The 16,583-nt window shown below is 54.0% G+C and overlaps 1 protein-coding gene across 1 annotated transcript in view; it reads right to left on the bottom strand.

The window, feature by feature from the left end:
* Positions 1–1,041: 1,041 nt before the first annotated feature.
* The window catches only part of PTPRS (protein tyrosine phosphatase, receptor type, S), a 69,453-nt gene continuing 53,911 nt past the window's right edge, over positions 1,042–16,583 (bottom strand). The window contains exons 16-32 of the mRNA XM_008571519.1: positions 16,101–16,204; positions 15,229–15,482; positions 14,507–14,600; positions 14,186–14,401; positions 13,533–13,690; positions 13,020–13,031; positions 12,507–12,619; positions 10,663–10,710; positions 9,817–9,989; positions 8,084–8,238; positions 7,714–7,999; positions 7,309–7,487; positions 6,377–6,503; positions 6,168–6,293; positions 3,258–3,412; positions 2,972–3,107; positions 1,042–2,332 (exon numbers count right to left, since the gene is read on the bottom strand). Coding sequence (XP_008569741.1) covers positions 2,264–2,332; positions 2,972–3,107; positions 3,258–3,412; positions 6,168–6,293; positions 6,377–6,503; positions 7,309–7,487; positions 7,714–7,999; positions 8,084–8,238; positions 9,817–9,989; positions 10,663–10,710; positions 12,507–12,619; positions 13,020–13,031; positions 13,533–13,690; positions 14,186–14,401; positions 14,507–14,600; positions 15,229–15,482; positions 16,101–16,204 — 2,405 coding nt within the window. The 3' untranslated portion in view covers positions 1,042–2,263. The remainder of the gene's footprint in view (positions 2,333–2,971; positions 3,108–3,257; positions 3,413–6,167; positions 6,294–6,376; positions 6,504–7,308; positions 7,488–7,713; positions 8,000–8,083; positions 8,239–9,816; positions 9,990–10,662; positions 10,711–12,506; positions 12,620–13,019; positions 13,032–13,532; positions 13,691–14,185; positions 14,402–14,506; positions 14,601–15,228; positions 15,483–16,100; positions 16,205–16,583) is intronic.

Here is a 16,583-nt window from a genome sequence, read left to right as displayed (position 1 = left end):
CAGCCAGTGAGCGGGAACCGGTCTGTACGTGGGATCCGAACCCTCGGCGGGAGCGCCACCGCGCTTCCCAAGCGGCGCACTGTAGCAGTGCGCCACCGGGCCGGCCCCTGAATTGTTCAGTTTTTATAACTTTGTAACTTTTATGCTGATTCCTTCTTTAACCCATCCCTTACATAAGTTTTAAAATTTCCCGTAGTATGTCTTTTCAGGGAAGTCTAACTTTATTGCAGAATCTACTCCTCAGAGCCAAGATGAGGCTATCTTATTTATTTCCTGGAAATTGTGAAGATTTCCACTGCTTTTTATAAATGTTGACTTTTATAAATGTTCCATGCTGTTTGAGAATTTGGGTGTAGAGGGCATATAGGGTTTGATAAATTTATTTGACTAAGTTTATTAATGGTGTTAATCTCATCTGTTTATTTTTTGACTACCTGACCTGTTGGTTTCTAAAAAAGGTAACCCCACTCTTTCCTAGGCCGGGCCCCTTCCCTCACCAAGATCACCCTTTCTCATCCCTAGAGCTTCTCTGAGGCCATAGGGTGTGTGTGTGGGGGGATCCTTTGTTCCATATCTGGCTGCTGTGGGTGGCTTTGATGCCAGAAGTGGAAGTGACTCAGGCAAAGGTGTAGACACAAAATAAATGTCTTACCCTCCATCAACCGGGGTATGACTCTAGCTCAGAGCCCACTCATTGGGTGACCTAGTGCATGGGGAAGAAATAGTGATCTGATCTGTGAATGGGGCTGGTGAATCCTAACTCAAGTGGCTGGCCCACAGTAGATTCTTAATGAAGGTCGCTGTTATAATGCAAACATGAGCTAGCCTCTACAGGGCCAGGGCTTGGGTTCTGGGTTCAAATCTTAGCCTGGTCACTTTGTTGCTGTGTGATCTTAGACAAGTAACACCACCTCTCTGGTCCAACTCCTCGTCAGACTATTTGTACATTGAAATGAGAAAACACTGACTCTCCAGCTCCCCCCACTGGCCCCAGGGATGAGGCAGGAAGGGTGAAGGCACAGCAAACACTCCACCACAGGCCAGGGTCGGATGATCTTCCTTTATACAAAGTTGATATATCTACATACACAGAGGTGGGAAAACCACCCAGCTGCTTCCGTTGGAATAAACAGTGTTGAAAGCAACGTCAGATCTGCTCTTGTACAAAGAGAAAAACTCACTTGCTTGGGGTGGGGGAATCCCATCCTTCTACTTCTGCCCCCAAACTACCCCACAGTCCCAGGGGGAATGGGTCCCTGATGCGGGGCAGCACACGGCCACTCTCACCAAAGAAGCAGGACCCTTCTGAGATAAGGAGCTCAGGCTGCCATGGGGGTGGGGTGGGCTGGGGACTGCCATCTCCTCAGTAGCGTGTCACCCCCTCCCCTGGTGGGTTCAAATCTGACGCTGGTGGGCCTGAGTCCCCCCCATTACCCCACCCTCAGAACCGTACTTGATATGTCTAAAAATGTAATTAAAAAAAAAATGAAACAAAGTAGGGGAAATAAAAAAGCAAAAAGGGAAGAAAAGCCAGGCGCAAAAAGGATGTCCCATTCGTCCATAAGCGAGGCACACTGTCTGATGACAATAAGAAAAAAAAAAGCCAAAGGGACAGCCGTGGGCCCAGCACACGCGTCTGCAAACATAACTATCACACAAGGACGTTTTCTACAGTGAAAAAATAGACTGTCTTTGAACAGAATATGAATAAGCAAAGTTGTTCTCTTTAAATTCATTGACTGACAAGTCTTTTTTGTTTGTTTCTTCTTTTAAAAAAAATGGGAAAAAAAAATACACTATTTAAAAAAAAAAAAAAAGGAAGTGTCACAGGATACAGTTACACTGAGTTTTAAAAGAAAGCTGGATTCTGCCCCCAAGCCCAGCGCCCCCAGGCTGTAGGGCAGGGTCCCCAGGGAGGACAAGGGCTCAGTCCACGGTCTGTGCCCCACCCTCTGGTCCTGGGAGCACCCCTGTTTGCTAACCACCCCCCCACCCCCACTCCGGAACCTCTTGTTTTGGAATCAAAAGGAAATGAGGAATGTGCCAAGTATTTGAAGGCAGCGGCCGGGGCCAGGGAGGTCGCAGGGTCGGCTGGTGCCGTGCGGGGGCTTGAGGGGCTGCGTCATCCTCAGAGACTGCGCAGAAATGCAGCTGCCGCCGCTGCCTCCTGCCCTGCCCGCTGCGGGTCAGGCCTCCGAGGGTCCACCCAGTGTGGGCAGAGGCATCTGGGGCCGGTGGTGTCGGGCCAGGGGGGACCATGGCTTTAGGTTGCATAGTGGTCAAAGCTTCCGAGGTACTCCAGTGCCGCCTGGTAACAGAACTGGTACTCGTCCTGCGGGAGCAGAGGGGAACAGGGACCGTGTCAGCACCTCCCTTCTCTGACGCCTCCCAGGGCTCTCTACTGCCCTCAGGAGCAAGCCAACCTCCTCAGATGGTGTGTGTCTCTCTCTTGAAGACCCCTTCAGCCCCACAGTCCTCTCCAGAGGGAGGGGTCCCCAAATGCAGGGAGCCATGTCACACTTCCTAGCTTTTGCACGGGCTGAGCCCTCCACCTGGAATGCCCTCTCCCCTGTCCGCCTGGTGGCTCAGCAGTGTGCCCCATCAGGAACATTCCCTTCAGGGCTAGGAGTCTGTGACTCAAGCTCTGGGCCTCAGTTTCCCCATCGGGAAACTGAGTGGTTGGACTTTTAAGTTGTGTGGTCCAGGGCAGGGTCCTGGCTGAGCTATGAACTTGCTGTGACTCTAGGACTGCGAATGGACCCATCTCTGTCCACTCCAAGGGACACTACTGGGCTTTGGCCTTCAGTCAACTCTTGTTTCAAAAGGGTTGACTTGACACCTCCCAGCCCCAAACAGAAGGTGTTTGTGGACTGTCCACCTACAACAACAAACAGACTCCAGGGTGGCTGTGCCCATCTCACAGAGGAGGAAACTGAGGCCAGGCTGCCTCCCCTCCCTGTCCTGTCTTTACCTCTGTCTGCACCATGGCTGGCCGCTGGGTCCGCAGCATCTTCACTGTCTGAAAGATGTCCACCACGCCTTCATACCGCATCCGTTCCAGCACGATGCTGAGAGTGATGAAGACCCCTGTCCTGCCCACGCCGGCACTGTTGGGGTGAGCACAGCAGTTCAGGGGTGGGATGTGACTGCCTGACTCCCCGAGGACTCAAATAGCCTTAACTGGACTGCTAAAAGCCTGGGGCTGCCCTCCTAGGCCTCAGTTTCCCCAGCTGGGCAATGGACTTGACGAATCTCACCTGCAGTGGACAGAGATGGGACCATCCTGGCCAAACTGCTCCTTGGTCTTATGCACTTGGCCGATGAAGTCAATGAAGCCCTCCCCCGACTTTGGCACACCCTGTTCCGGCCAGTCTGTGAACTGAAACTGTCGGACAGTCCGGGACTGGCCGTCCTGCAATAGAGAGAAGCCCGTCTTGCTATCGACCTCAGCGGTGGCCGTGGGTGTTCTGCCTGCCACCTTCAATCCCATTCTCCATCTCCAGCCAACACCACCCTGCATCCTTCCCCATCCTCAGACCCATTTTGCCCCTTTTCCTCCACCCACTCTGATAACTCAACGTCCTTCACAATCTAATGGCACCATTTTCCTTTGAGATGCTACAACCTTATCTTCACCAGGGATGCCAACACTATCCTTCTCTACTATCCTCTGTCGTCACCAAATAATGACACCATCTTACCCAGACATTGTCCACCCCCTACCACCCAACCATCCCATTCTCTACATCTCCAATACCATCCACTGCAGCCAAGGTGACATCCAACACTACCCTTCTCTACCATCCTCCACCCTTTGCCACCCAACAGTGTACCCAGCCCTTACCCTTCCCAGTCTCATTCTCCATCACCACGATCCTCTAGCATCGTGGAGCATCGCACCACCACCCAACACCAGCATCTTCCCTCCTGCAACACCAGTTACCACCTACCACCCAACAGTGCCATCCAACACCATCACTCTGCCATCTTCCATCCTTCACAACCCAATGGCACCATTTCCTCCATCCATCACTGATAATTCATTACTGTTCACTATCTGAGGGCACCATTTTCCAGTGACATCATCCACCATCAAAATGGTGCCATCCAAGATTGTTATCCTTTGCTACCATCGTGAACTGAAACTGTCGGACAGTCCGGGACTGGCCGTCCTGCAATAGAGAGAAGCCCGTCTTGCTATCGACCTCAGTGGTGGCCGTGGGTGTTCTGCCTGCCACCTTCAATCCCATTCTCCATCTCCAGCCAACACCACTGTGAACTGAAACTGTCGGACAGTCCGGGACTGGCCGTCCTGCAATAGAGAGAAGCCCGTCTTGCTATCGACCTCAGCGGTGGCCGTGGGTGTTCTGCCTGCCACCTTCAATCCCATTCTCCATCTCCAGCCAACACCACCCTGCATCCTTCCCCATCCTCAGACCCATTTTGCCCCTTTTCCTCCACCCACTCTGATAACTCAACGTCCTTCACAATCTAATGGCACCATTTTCCTTTGAGATGCTACAACCTTATCTTCACCAGGGATGCCAACACTATCCTTCTCTACTATCCTCTGTCGTCACCAAATAATGACACCATCTTACCCAGACATTGTCCACCCCCTACCACCCAACCATCCCATTCTCTACATCTCCAATACCATCCACTGCAGCCAAGGTGACATCCAACACTACCCTTCTCTACCATCCTCCACCCTTTGCCACCCAACAGTGTACCCAGCCCTTACCCTTCCCAGTCTCATTCTCCATCACCACGATCCTCTAGCATCGTGGAGCATCGCACCACCACCCAACACCAGCATCTTCCCTCCTGCAACACCAGTTACCACCTACCACCCAACAGTGCCATCCAACACCATCACTCTGCCATCTTCCATCCTTCACAACCCAATGGCACCATTTCCTCCATCCATCACTGATAATTCATTACTGTTCACTATCTGAGGGCACCATTTTCCAGTGACATCATCCACCATCAAAATGGTGCCATCCAAGATTGTTATCCTTTGCTACCATTTGCCATCCAGTGATGCCATCTTCCCCAGATGGTCTCCATCCTCCACCATTCAACATCCTCTTCCTCTAACACCATCTTCCTCTATCTTGTACCACTGACTACTGATTGTTCTTCATCCTTTATTTTTTGAAGGTACTTCCCATTGATTTTCTTCATTCCCTACTGGCCAAACATTCTCCAATCCCATCTTCTTCCACCTACCGTTGACAAAGCATCACCTTCACTGATCCATAGTACCATGCTCGATTGGCATTCTCCATTCTCTTACATATATGGCCCATCCTTCAATCCTTTCCTCCTCCCATCCACTACCATCCTTGTTCACTACCGTCCAGCAATACCATCTCCCACCGATTCTCCAGTCCCACATTCCACCAACCCAATGGTGCCATCTTGCACCACCCACAGCACCATTACCAATGACTGCTATTCATGAATCAGACTTCACCATGTGCTGGTGTCATCGTGTCCAATATTCCACATCCTCTATCGTCTCACCCCTGCATTCTTCACTAACTTTGATCTTCCACCATGAATTTCAATCCTTTGCCACCCCACAAGACCACCTTCCATGGTTAGTCTTCAAAGGTTGCCATCTAATGCCTGCTCTTCACCCACCACCAAACACAATCCATTCTCCATCCTCATCCCTCCCCACCCAGTGGTGCCAATTCCCAACACCCAACTCTTTGTCCACCACCCTTTTTTCATTCCACAGCTCCTGTGTCCACCATCCCTCACCCTATATCCCTTGAATTTCCCTCGCCCTTTCAGTCCTCCAACACCATCCTCTATAGGATGTTGCCCCAGAGGAAAGTTCTATTCATTCCCTTTTACCTGAACCCCCTGGGGCTATGTACCTTAGTCAGCAGAGTCATGGTCACACATGTTCCAGTGGGAACATTATGGGATCTGCACAGGGACAGGACCTTCTCTTTCACCTACTTGGTAGTAGGAGTGGATAACTGGTCAACCCACTCTTCTCTCCAATGCCCAGTGCCTACTCCTATCCCAGGCCTTTACTTCTACCACCAACCAAGGGAGCCCTCCCCAGATCACTAAGGGAACACTGAGCAGCCTGTCCAGCTCAGTCCAGGTTCTGGCCCCTCCTGGAAATCTGTCCCTACACTCACCCGGGCATCTGTGACCTTGAACTCCCGCAGGATATACTGAGGCATGTTGTATTCTGCCATTGGATCCACCACGAAGTACTGGTAACGGGCAGAGCGCTCTGCTGGCCAGTACTGATGACACTTCTCCTGTCAAGGAGACGGTGGCTGTGGTCAGCCTTGCCTGAGTTCTGGCCCAGACCCCGCCCTGCCCGCTGTGGCCCCTGGCTCACCCGGCCCATCTCCCGCAGCTTGGTCAGCATCACCACGATGGTTGAGTTGTTTTCCCAGAGCATGCGCCAGAAGTCTTCCGTGGTCTCTGCCAGAGGCCCCTGCGTGGCGATGTAGGCCTTCTGCTGCCTGCAGAGTGGTGTGGGTGAACCCAGGGCCATCGGGGAGACCCAGGCCTGGAACTCACCAGATGATGCCTGGCACAGCAGGGCCAAGCCACACCTGCCACGCCTCTGCCTACTCAGGAATGTCTGGCCAGTGCACCATCCAACAATCTCATTCTACACACAGGGAAACCATCAGCCTCAGGACGAATTCAAACTCCCTGATGAAGCTGCAGAACTGTCTACTGACATCTCCTGCCTTCCTCCTCCCTCAAGTGCCATTAAACTACTTTCAGTTATTTGCCCTGGCCAACCTCTCTCTCACTTCCAGGACCGTGCACATGTGGTATCCTCTGTCTGGAACACCCTCCCCTAGGACAGGACCGTGCACATGTGGTATCCTCTGTCTGGAACACCCTCCCCTAGGAGGGTTTCTCACTCTCAGTGCTATTGACATTGGCGGCTGGATCACTCCACGGCGGGAGCTGTCCTGTGCACTGCAGAATTTGAGCAGCACACCTGGCCTCCACTCACTCAGTGTAGTACCCCTATCCAACTGCCATTGTGACAACCAAAATTGTCCCCAGACATTGCCAAAGTCCTCTGGGTGGCAGAATTTCACCAACTGAGAACCACTGATGAGGGAGAACAGATGGGACCACGTTATGGACAGCAGCCATCAGTTACATACATATCTAAAGATTCCCTCTACCCAGCCCTGGCTGCCCAGGGCTGGCAGTCTCTCCCCAGCTGTTTCCCACAAGACTGGAGGCCTCTTGAGGACAGAGATGGGATCCCTTTGGGGCCCTACAGTGACCAAGGCATGGTACCTGTAGCCGTCAATGAAGCTGGCATTGATGTAGTCAGAGCCCTCCACGCCCCGGATGGGCTGCAAACAGACCCGTGTGCTCTCGTAGGGCATGATGTTCACCAGCCGGTTCTTGAACTTGTTACAAGGCAGATTGGCACTAATGAAGCGGGATGTGTGGGCCTTGGAGTTGGCCAGACGCTGTGGGGACAAGGAGACTCAGAGACCACCTTCAGGACAGCCTCTGGCCCGGGGCCTGCTTTCTCCAGGCATGGGGAGGGCTGTGATTTTGGACAGAGTGCTAATGGTGGAAAAACAGGCAGGGGGACACCACCCCCACTTTCTAGTCCCTGTGGCTCGAGGCAACCCTGGTCTCCATATCCTTGGGCCCCTGCTCCGCCCATGACAGCCTCCATCCCACTGGCACCTTGAACTCGAGCTCCATGCCCGTGACGTGCTCGCCAGGCTCCACCTGGGCCAGCTTCTGGATGTAGGCGTAGAGGCTGCGGGCGGGCACCTCTGTGTTGCCACAGCCCACGGCCTCCAGCAGTGCCTCGTGGATGAAGCTGTACTGGTCCTCAGTCTGTACCATGTAGTTGCGCTGCGACCGCATGAGCGTCACGTGGCCATACACATCCACTGTCTTCTCTGGCTTGATCCGCTCCAGCATGGCGTCGATGACAATGAAGCAGCCTGTGCGGCCCACACCAGCGCTGCAGGGAAAGCCATGTGGCATTCAGGGGCCACAGGGAGCGGGAGACAGGAGCAGGTGGGCAGGGTGGCTAGGGTGGACGTACCTGCAGTGGACCACGATGGGGCCGGCGTCGGGTGGGTTGCAGGTCTTCACTCTCCGCAGGAAAGCCAGGAAGGGCGTTGGGTACTCAGGCACTCCATGGTCTGGCCACGCTGTGAACTGGAACTGGCGGACCTCACGTTTCTCACTGGAGCCATTCTGAGAACCACGGGGACATCGCCTGTCACTGAAGCTGGCCACTCACATGCTGAGGATGCCCAAATTCATACTTCCAGACTAGCACGTCCCTGAGTACCCAACTCAGTGTCTGCCCACCCCCTGGATGTTTCCACGTGAGTCTTGCAGGGGCCTCGTACTCAACATGGCCAACACTGTGCCCAACCTTCTCCCCAAACCTGCTTCCCCATCTCAGCTGATGGCAGCTCTATCATGAATGAATCACTGTTGAGTCCCTTCCTCTCCCACATCAGCCACTACTGTCGGCTCTGTCTTCAAAGTCTATCCTAAATCCACCCACTTCTCACCCCTCCATGTAGGGTCCAGCTCCATCGTCACTCCCCTGGACCAGCACAGTCACCTCCACCCTGGTCCCCCAGCTACTGCCCTCGCCCCCCCGAGTCTGTCCCCATGGTAACCAGAGGGTGCCTGTGAGCACCTGAGTCAGATCCCATCCTCCTCTACCCACAGCCTTCCATGGTTCCCACATCCATCTGGGGAAAAGCCCAACCCGCAGCTCACAAGACCCTGCACAATCTGCCCTGTCCCCTCCCTGCCCCCCCTCACTGTGCTGCAGCCACACGGGCCTCCTCGCTGTTCCTCCAACACGCCGGGCTCAGTCCTGCCCCAGGGCCTTTGCACAGGCTGTTCCCTCCACCTGAGTCTGTTCCCTAAGATCTCCCCATGGCTCCCTCCCTAGACTCCTCCAGGTCCCTGACACATACTCTCTTCCGTTTTATTTTTCCCCTTCTACCTGTAAGATTTCTTGTCATTTCACCTGTTTGTCATCTGTATCTTGTCCACTGGACTGTAAGCACCACAGGGGCAGAACATCCTGCCTGTCTTGGACCCTGCTATATCCTAGTGCCCAGGTTGGGGCATGACACAGTACATGCTTATTATGTGTGAATGAACTGAGAAATGTTCCTCTCTCCTGTTCACCTACTCAGTTTTTTGGCACTTGGACCAAGCACATTCTTGGTGTTGACAGTGGCCCTGGCTGGGTATCAGGGGCATACTGTGGTGCCAGCAGCCCCTCCCCTCTCCATCATGACAATAATGTGTGTCCCAGACATTGCCAAATGTCCCCTGGATGGCAGAATTGCCCCAATTCAGAATCACTGATGTAGAAAAACAGATGGAACCACATAACGGACAGCAGCCATCAGTTAAATGCATATCAAAAGATTCTCTCCATCCCAGCCATGACTGCACGGAGCTGCTGGTGTCTGTCTAGCTCTGTCTTCTTGAGGGCATCTCTGGGACACTGCGGGGGCCCCATCATATGCCTAAGCTCAGTGATGCCAGAGGGCAAGTAGATGAGGAAGACCTGGGACGTGACTGAAGGAAAGGGGGCAACAGGTTCATTGTTAAGTTGGATTCCTGCCATGGCTGGAGACAAGTGATGTCCAGTTTCTCCATCCATGAAGTGAGCTCCATAGAATGTGGTCAGCCTGGGAGGACATGCTGGGCCTTCTCTCTCCTGTGGGGAGCTCCCTGGCCAGAAGCCTGGGTACCTCTGTCTTCCCCTGACCCCTGCAGCTCCTGCCGGGGCCCTACCTTGTGCAGGGAGAATGTCCTCACGCAGAATGTGGCCAGCTCGATGGTGTCCAGCAATGTGACCTGAATGAAGCCGTAGGTCTCTGTGCCTCTATTGGGCCAGTACTGATCACACTTAATCTGCACCAGGCAAGAGAATGGGAGTGAGCGTGGGCCGGGGCTGGCCAGGGAGTCTGGGGCCCAGGGGGGGCTTCACACCTCTGGAATCAGAGGGACCAAAAAACCTTCAGCTGGGTAGAGTTGAGGGATTGGAGAGCAGGGGTGCAGTACGTGTGTGTGTGTGGGGGGGGGTCCACCTCTGTCCCTGCACTCTTGTGGGGCAGGAGCAGGTGCAAAAAGCCCTTGACCTCTAAGAGCTCCTTGTCCTTTGGGGCCTCCAGGGTAGTTGCCAGAGGGAGGGGGGTGGGCTTGGCTCTCCCTTCCAGTCTACAGACCCCTGTCCTCTCCTGGGGCTCTGTGTATCAGGTGTTAAACCTTCAAGAGATTTCCAGGCAGGCTGGTAGACAGCTGCTGTTCTGAGCCTACCATGTGCCCCCTACCCTGCCCGGTGTCCCCAAGAGCTCACATCTAAGGGGTCTTCAGGGCCTGCCTGTCATGCAGGCATCTCCCATGTATATACATGTCTCCCCCACGCCCCTGCAACATACATACACGCAGATGCAACCAGCCACCTAAGGGCCCAATGGACCAGACCCCCGCCCTCCTCGAGGGGCCAGGGCAGGACAGGTGGGCAGAGGCCAGTGGGGGGAGGCTGCACGGACAGAGACAGGAGGCAGAATGGAGAAACCAAAGATGGAAACAAACAGGGAGCGAAAGGAAGCTGAGAACAGAGACAAAGGAACTAACTTTCAAAGCGAAACCCCGGCTCCCTGAGGGGGCTGCTGAGGCCTGAATCTGCAGAAACAGCAAACAATAAATAAATGAAAACACGCAGGGGGGGCCCAAATCCCCCACCCCTTGCTGGCCGGCAGATGCAAAGTGCTGAGCAAGTTCAACAACGAGGGACACACAGCTGCCTGGACCCCAATCTGAGAACCAATGGGAGTTGCTAACTGGGTATACCTCCAGCTGGATGACAGCCAGCTCTGGCCTTTACTGTGACTCCAGGAAGACCCCAAAACTATAGGCTCTTTTGTACACATGCCCCCCAGACCAGCCTAGCCTTGGGTCCCCTGTTGAGGTCAGTGGAGGAGATTTTTGGGGAAAGAGGATGCAGGATGGTGAGGGAGAAACTGGACAGTAGGGGAGGGACATATGGGCCTGTGCCATAAGCTTTAAGGAGGGCAGCAGCCATCAGTTAAATGCACATTTAAAAATCCACATTTGAATGGAAACAGAACTGACATAAGCTAGTCCAGAGATAGATGAGAGCACATTAGGGTGACATATGAGACTGCATGATCCCTTCAGGAGACTGCAGCCATCGATTAAATATACATGTTTAAAATCCACATTTGGATGGAAACAGAACTGACATAAGCTAATCTAGAGACAGAAAAGAGACGAATGCATGTTAGGGGTGACATATGAGACTCTGCATAATCCCTTCAGGAGAATGCAGCCATCAGTTAAATACATATTTAAAGTCCTTATTTGGATGAGAATTGAAGTGACATAAGCCAGTCCACAGACAAGAAAGAGAAGAGAGTATACTAGGGGTGATATATGACACCTTGGATGAGCCCTTCAGGAGGACTGCAGCCATCAGTTAAATATATGCAGTCAAAATCCTCATTTTAATGGAACTGGAAGTGACATGAGCCAGCCCAGAGACAGAAAAGAGAAGAGAGTATATTAGGAATGGCATGTGATGCCAGGCATGAGCCCTTAAGGAAGGACTGCAGCCATCAGTTAAATACAAAGGTTTAAAATCTCCATTTGGTTGGAAACAGAGTTGATGTGAACCAGTTCAGAGATAGGAACTAGAGACCAGGTGCAGGCAGAGGGACAGATGCAACCATGCTGTGAATGCTGTGAGCCTATAAGGAGAACAGCAGCTGTCAGTTAAATTAAAAATTCCCTATTTGGTTAGAAGCAGCTGGCATGAGCCCATTACGAGAGAGAAGATGGGGGAGTCTGTGAATCATTGGACACAAAGATGATCAGGGGTAAGATCCTGATTCAGTTATCCTGCCAGGCATAGCAGGTGACTTTAGCTGAGTCCTGTTATCTACAGGGAACCATGGAGAGGCTGGGAGACCATGAGACCCTGTAGCGATGGAGGGAGAGGTGCAGGGCATGGGGAAGGCCTAATTTCTGTGCCTCACTAGGGACACATCCCAAGAGAGTACTGTGGAAAATGTCCAAGGATAAACCTCAACTCCCACCACTGAGAGGCCTTGAGACAAGATGTAAACAGTAGCATAGCTCTTTCTGTCAAAAGAAATGAGGGTTTTTTTGGTGTGTGTTTTCTTGGTTTTTGTTTCTGGATGTTCTTTAGGCTCCCGGAAAGGACAGCAATCATCAGTTAAATGTAACTTTAAAAAGCCTCACTCAGTTGTAAGCAGATCCAACCCATGAGTCTTGCAAGCCCAGATCCACAAAGGGTGGGAGGTCTTTGGGAATAAGGAATTTAACTGCACCAAGCATAGTTCAGAGGGGGCAGATGAGGGTCCCCCAAGGTGGCGGCTTTCTCTTTTCCTCCGCTACCTCCCCCATTAAAGTCCCCGGCATCAGGGATAAGCACATACCTGGAGTCTGGAAGTTAATACGTCGCATTTCCACGGGGTCCTTGGGGTGGTGGGGGGCGAGGTCGGCATTGTTCAGGAGGCATTTGGTGCGGGGCTCTGAGTCCTTGCGCTTACTTCATGGAGAGAAAGGAGAGTCCCCTGAGTACACGCATGTGTAAGATGCACGCACACATGTGTGAACACAGTTTAGCCCCCATGCATGTGCAGCAGGAGAACCGTGTACACATACAACGGGTTTCCAGGACCATGCGTGACCACAGAGGCAGCCTGCTGGAGCAGCCAGGTACCCCTTACCCTGTGGGTGCAGCACCCCCACCTGCCCCCTCTTTGTCCCCCTGCATTAAGCCTCCAGGGACAGGGCCAGTTCTTACCTGTCGGGTTTGCTGCTCCCGAAAGCACAGGCGAGAAGGGGGGAAAAAAAGAAAGGTGAGGGTGTGCTGGCCATAAGAGCCCATAAGAGTGGCTTTCTTAACCTCTCTGAGCTTTGGTCTCCTCCACAGGGCCAGTTCTTACCTGTCGGGTTTGCTGCTCCCGAAAGCACAGGCGAGAAGGGGGGAAAAAAAGAAAGGTGAGGGCGTGCTGGCCATAAGAGCCCATAAGAGTGGCTTTCTTAACCTCTCTGAGCTTTGGTCTCCTCCTCTGGAATATGGGGTTCATCCTGCCTCCTTGGCTCCCACCACAAGGAGGCATGTCTGAGCCCTTCCTTCCTAAGCTGGCACATACCCCACGGGGCCACTATAATTACTATTATCATCAAACTGCACAGAGGTAACCTCTACCCCAAACCTTGCTGAATTCGGTGTTGGGGTGAACAGGGGGAGCCAAACCACTGGCCTGTATTGAACCCCAGCCCTGCTATTCCCCAGGCTGTGTGACCTCGAGTGGCTTAACCTCTCTGAGCCTCAGTTTCTCCAGGTGTACCACAGAGGCCTTCAGGGACGATCCTCTGAGATGACCCTTTCCAGACCCTTCCTCCTCTTCCAGGAAGCCCTCCCTGCTGTCAAGTGGAGGGTGCAGGGGGCTCACTTCTTGTAGAGCAGAATGGCGATAACAATGCAGATGATGAAGACCACAGCCAGCACGGGCCCGATCACCCAGATGAGCCCCTCCTCGCCGTCCACGATGGGCTGAGGGTCTGGGTTATCCAGCTGGAAGGGGTCTGAGAAGGGACTGGCTGCAAATGTCTGCAGGAACAGGGGGGGCCTCCGTTAGTGCCCATCCTCCTTGTGGGGGCCGGATGGGTCTTCCTCAAACAGAAACCTGTCCCCCTCCCTGTTCTAAATCTTCCTATGGCTCCCAAGAATCCTGACCCTAGTGATCTGTATGGCCTGGTCCCTGCCGATCTTTGCTCTCTCTATTCCCTCCTCTGCCCCAGCCACCCTGAAATCCTTTGTTTCTCTTGCACCTCCACACCTTTGTACATGCAAATCCTGGGATGCCTTCTCTTTGTTGAACTCCTACTCATCCTTCAAAGCCCCAGCTCCAATGTCCTTTCTCTAAGAAGCCTTCCTCAGGATTTCCCCAACCCCAGTCCTCCCCTCTGTCCAGCTTCAATCATAGAGAGGTGAGAGGGTCTTTGTCTGGCTTTGAGGTCGGGGCCCCAGGGGCTGAAGCCTCTTTGGGGTCTGCCTCACTCACAGGCTGTCTCTGGATATGTGCACACAGCACTCAGCACTTACAGGCTCGCTCTTCTGTAGCACAGCAAGCACAAAGAGAACATATCGGTGGCCAGGCTCCAGACCCCGGTTGTCAAAGCCACCGTACTGCTTCTGGTCACCAGGATGGAAGGTGGGTGGCAGAACGGAGAAGCGAGCTGCAATGTAGGGCCGGGGCACCTCCAGCTGGCGCGAGTGCCGCAGGCTGCGCCTCTGCAGCCGGGAGATGTCTTGGATGAGCTATGGGAACAGAGGTGTGGGTGGCTCAGAGTTCAGCTCGGAGTAACTGAGCACACAGAAGCTGGGACATGTCTGGGCCCTGCAGGCTGGGCCCCAGGCCCTCACCTCCTCCAGATCCATGTCCTCTGGGCTACCTAGTGGGGTCAGGAACTGGCCTCCACGAGACTTGCGCAATGGCACCATCACAATGAAGTAGCTCCTATCGGGAGACGGAAGAGTCAGAGGGGGGCTGTCTACAGGCATGCTACAAGGGGGTAAGCAGAAATCTGTCTCACGAGTCTTCTTTTCTGTTCATACAATGGGCCCATTCCACTATGCCCCAGCCAGAACTGACCGCAGGTCGTGACTCAAGCCTCAAGGCCTCCGATCACACTGTGCCTTCTGCCTAGAAGGCTTCCCGCATGCAGGTCTAGCTGTCATATTCCTATACATCCTTCAAAGCCCCAGCTTCAATGCCCACATATTCTTATAATCCTTAATTTTTCTCTGCCTCTCAGGAACAGTCCTCTCTTCACCACTGGGGACTCCCAGCTCTGGAGTCTGGAAGCTGAGAACCAAATCTCAGGGGCCCTGGCATTGTCCAGTGGAGGGTCAGGCATATGGGGGTGTCAGGGAATGTGGCAGGAGCCATTATAAGGGCACATTTAGTGATAATAGCCCACAGGAAGCACTGAATCTTTAGGACAACCCCACGAGCTACGGCTGATGTTATCTCTGTTTTATAGACAGGCAAAGAAACCGAGGCACAGAGAGGTTACGTGTCTTGCCCCAGTCACACAGCTGGCTGATGGGGGTGAAAGGGAATCTAGGGGTGTGGGAGAGCATACTGGACAGGCACGGGGCTCTGGCCATCGGGCAGATAAACCATGATGAAGCCATCGGCGTCAGGCTTAGGAGCGACGCTGGGTTTGCTGCTGAGCAGGTTGAAGGCGGTCCAGGCGGTGACCGTCTGCTGGAGGCCACCCAAGCTGCTGCCGCGATTGGTCAGCACGAAGTTGTAGAAGGTGTGAGGTTTGAGGTGTGTGATGAGTTTCTTCGTGGTGCGGCCATCCACGTCCAGTGTGAGCCCGTTGTACTGGATCTGCAGGCCAAGGCTGGCTCAGTGGGGCCCGATGGGGCTCAGGCTGAACCCCCAACTCTGACTGGGCCCTGATCCTGCTGAACCCTGACTCTAGCTGAGGCCTCGGCCCCAACCTGGGCCCCCGACCCTAGACTATGCATCAACTACAGCAGAGCCTGACCCCAGGTGGAAACCCAACTCTGACTCAGTGCCAATCTTCACTAAGCCCTAATGCCAGACTGGGCCTTGAGCCCACTGAGCCTTAATTCCTGCTGATCCCAACCCCAGAATGACCCCTGACCCCAGAGTGAACTTCAGTTCCACCTGAGCCCCAACCCTGCGTTCTGATCCCAGGCTGAGCCTCAACTCTGAATCCTAATCCTGACTGAGCCTTGATCCCAGACTGAGCCTCAATCCCAGGTAAGCTATAATCGAAGGATAAGCCACCACCAACTCCGATTCCCAATCCCACCACCAACTCTTTTTCCCAATCTTGGGCTTCAACCCCAGATCCTCGATCTCAGCTGAGCCCCAGTTCTCACTGAACCCTGATCTGAGAGACTCAGCACCAACCCCAGACTGAGCCCTAACCCCAGCCGAGCCCCTGCCCGCATCCACCTGCTGGCCAGGTGGTCACACCTTGTAGGGCGTGGGTGAGTTGTAATTATCGGGGAACTCCCAGCTGAGCAGAACGGACGTCTTCATGATCATCTTCACCTTGAAGTTCTTGGGAGAGACTGTGCAGGCAGCGGCCGAGCGGGGAGAGAGAAGAGAGGCCCCGTGAGTGGCTGGCGTGGGGAGGGTCGGGGTGGGGTGGGGCGGCCCAGGCGCTCCCTGTGTCTGCTGTGCCCGTGCCCGTGGCCTTCCTGCCTGGCCCTGGCCCGGCCCTGCCTGCCCTGTCCCAAGTCCCTGCTGTGGGAGACGGCGCAGGCTGCACAGGCTGCAGAGAGAAGGCGGAGGAAGAGGGGGGAAGGGGGGCGAGGGTGGGGGGACGGCGGTGGTGCCACTGAGGCACGTCCCACCTTTGCCAACGCCGGAGCCTCGGGGTCCGGACTTGCCTTGAGCGTCCACGAGGAAGCAGAAAAGTGACCACTTACCTGGGCAGGGGAGAGGGAGGGGGCA

Source organism: Galeopterus variegatus, unplaced genomic scaffold (assembly GCF_000696425.1).
Source record: "Galeopterus variegatus unplaced genomic scaffold, G_variegatus-3.0.2 Scaffold695, whole genome shotgun sequence".
NCBI classification, from domain to species: domain Eukaryota; kingdom Metazoa; phylum Chordata; class Mammalia; order Dermoptera; family Cynocephalidae; genus Galeopterus; species Galeopterus variegatus.
Note: the sequence above shows the minus strand (reverse complement) of the source record. Positions and strands in the feature narration are given on the sequence as shown.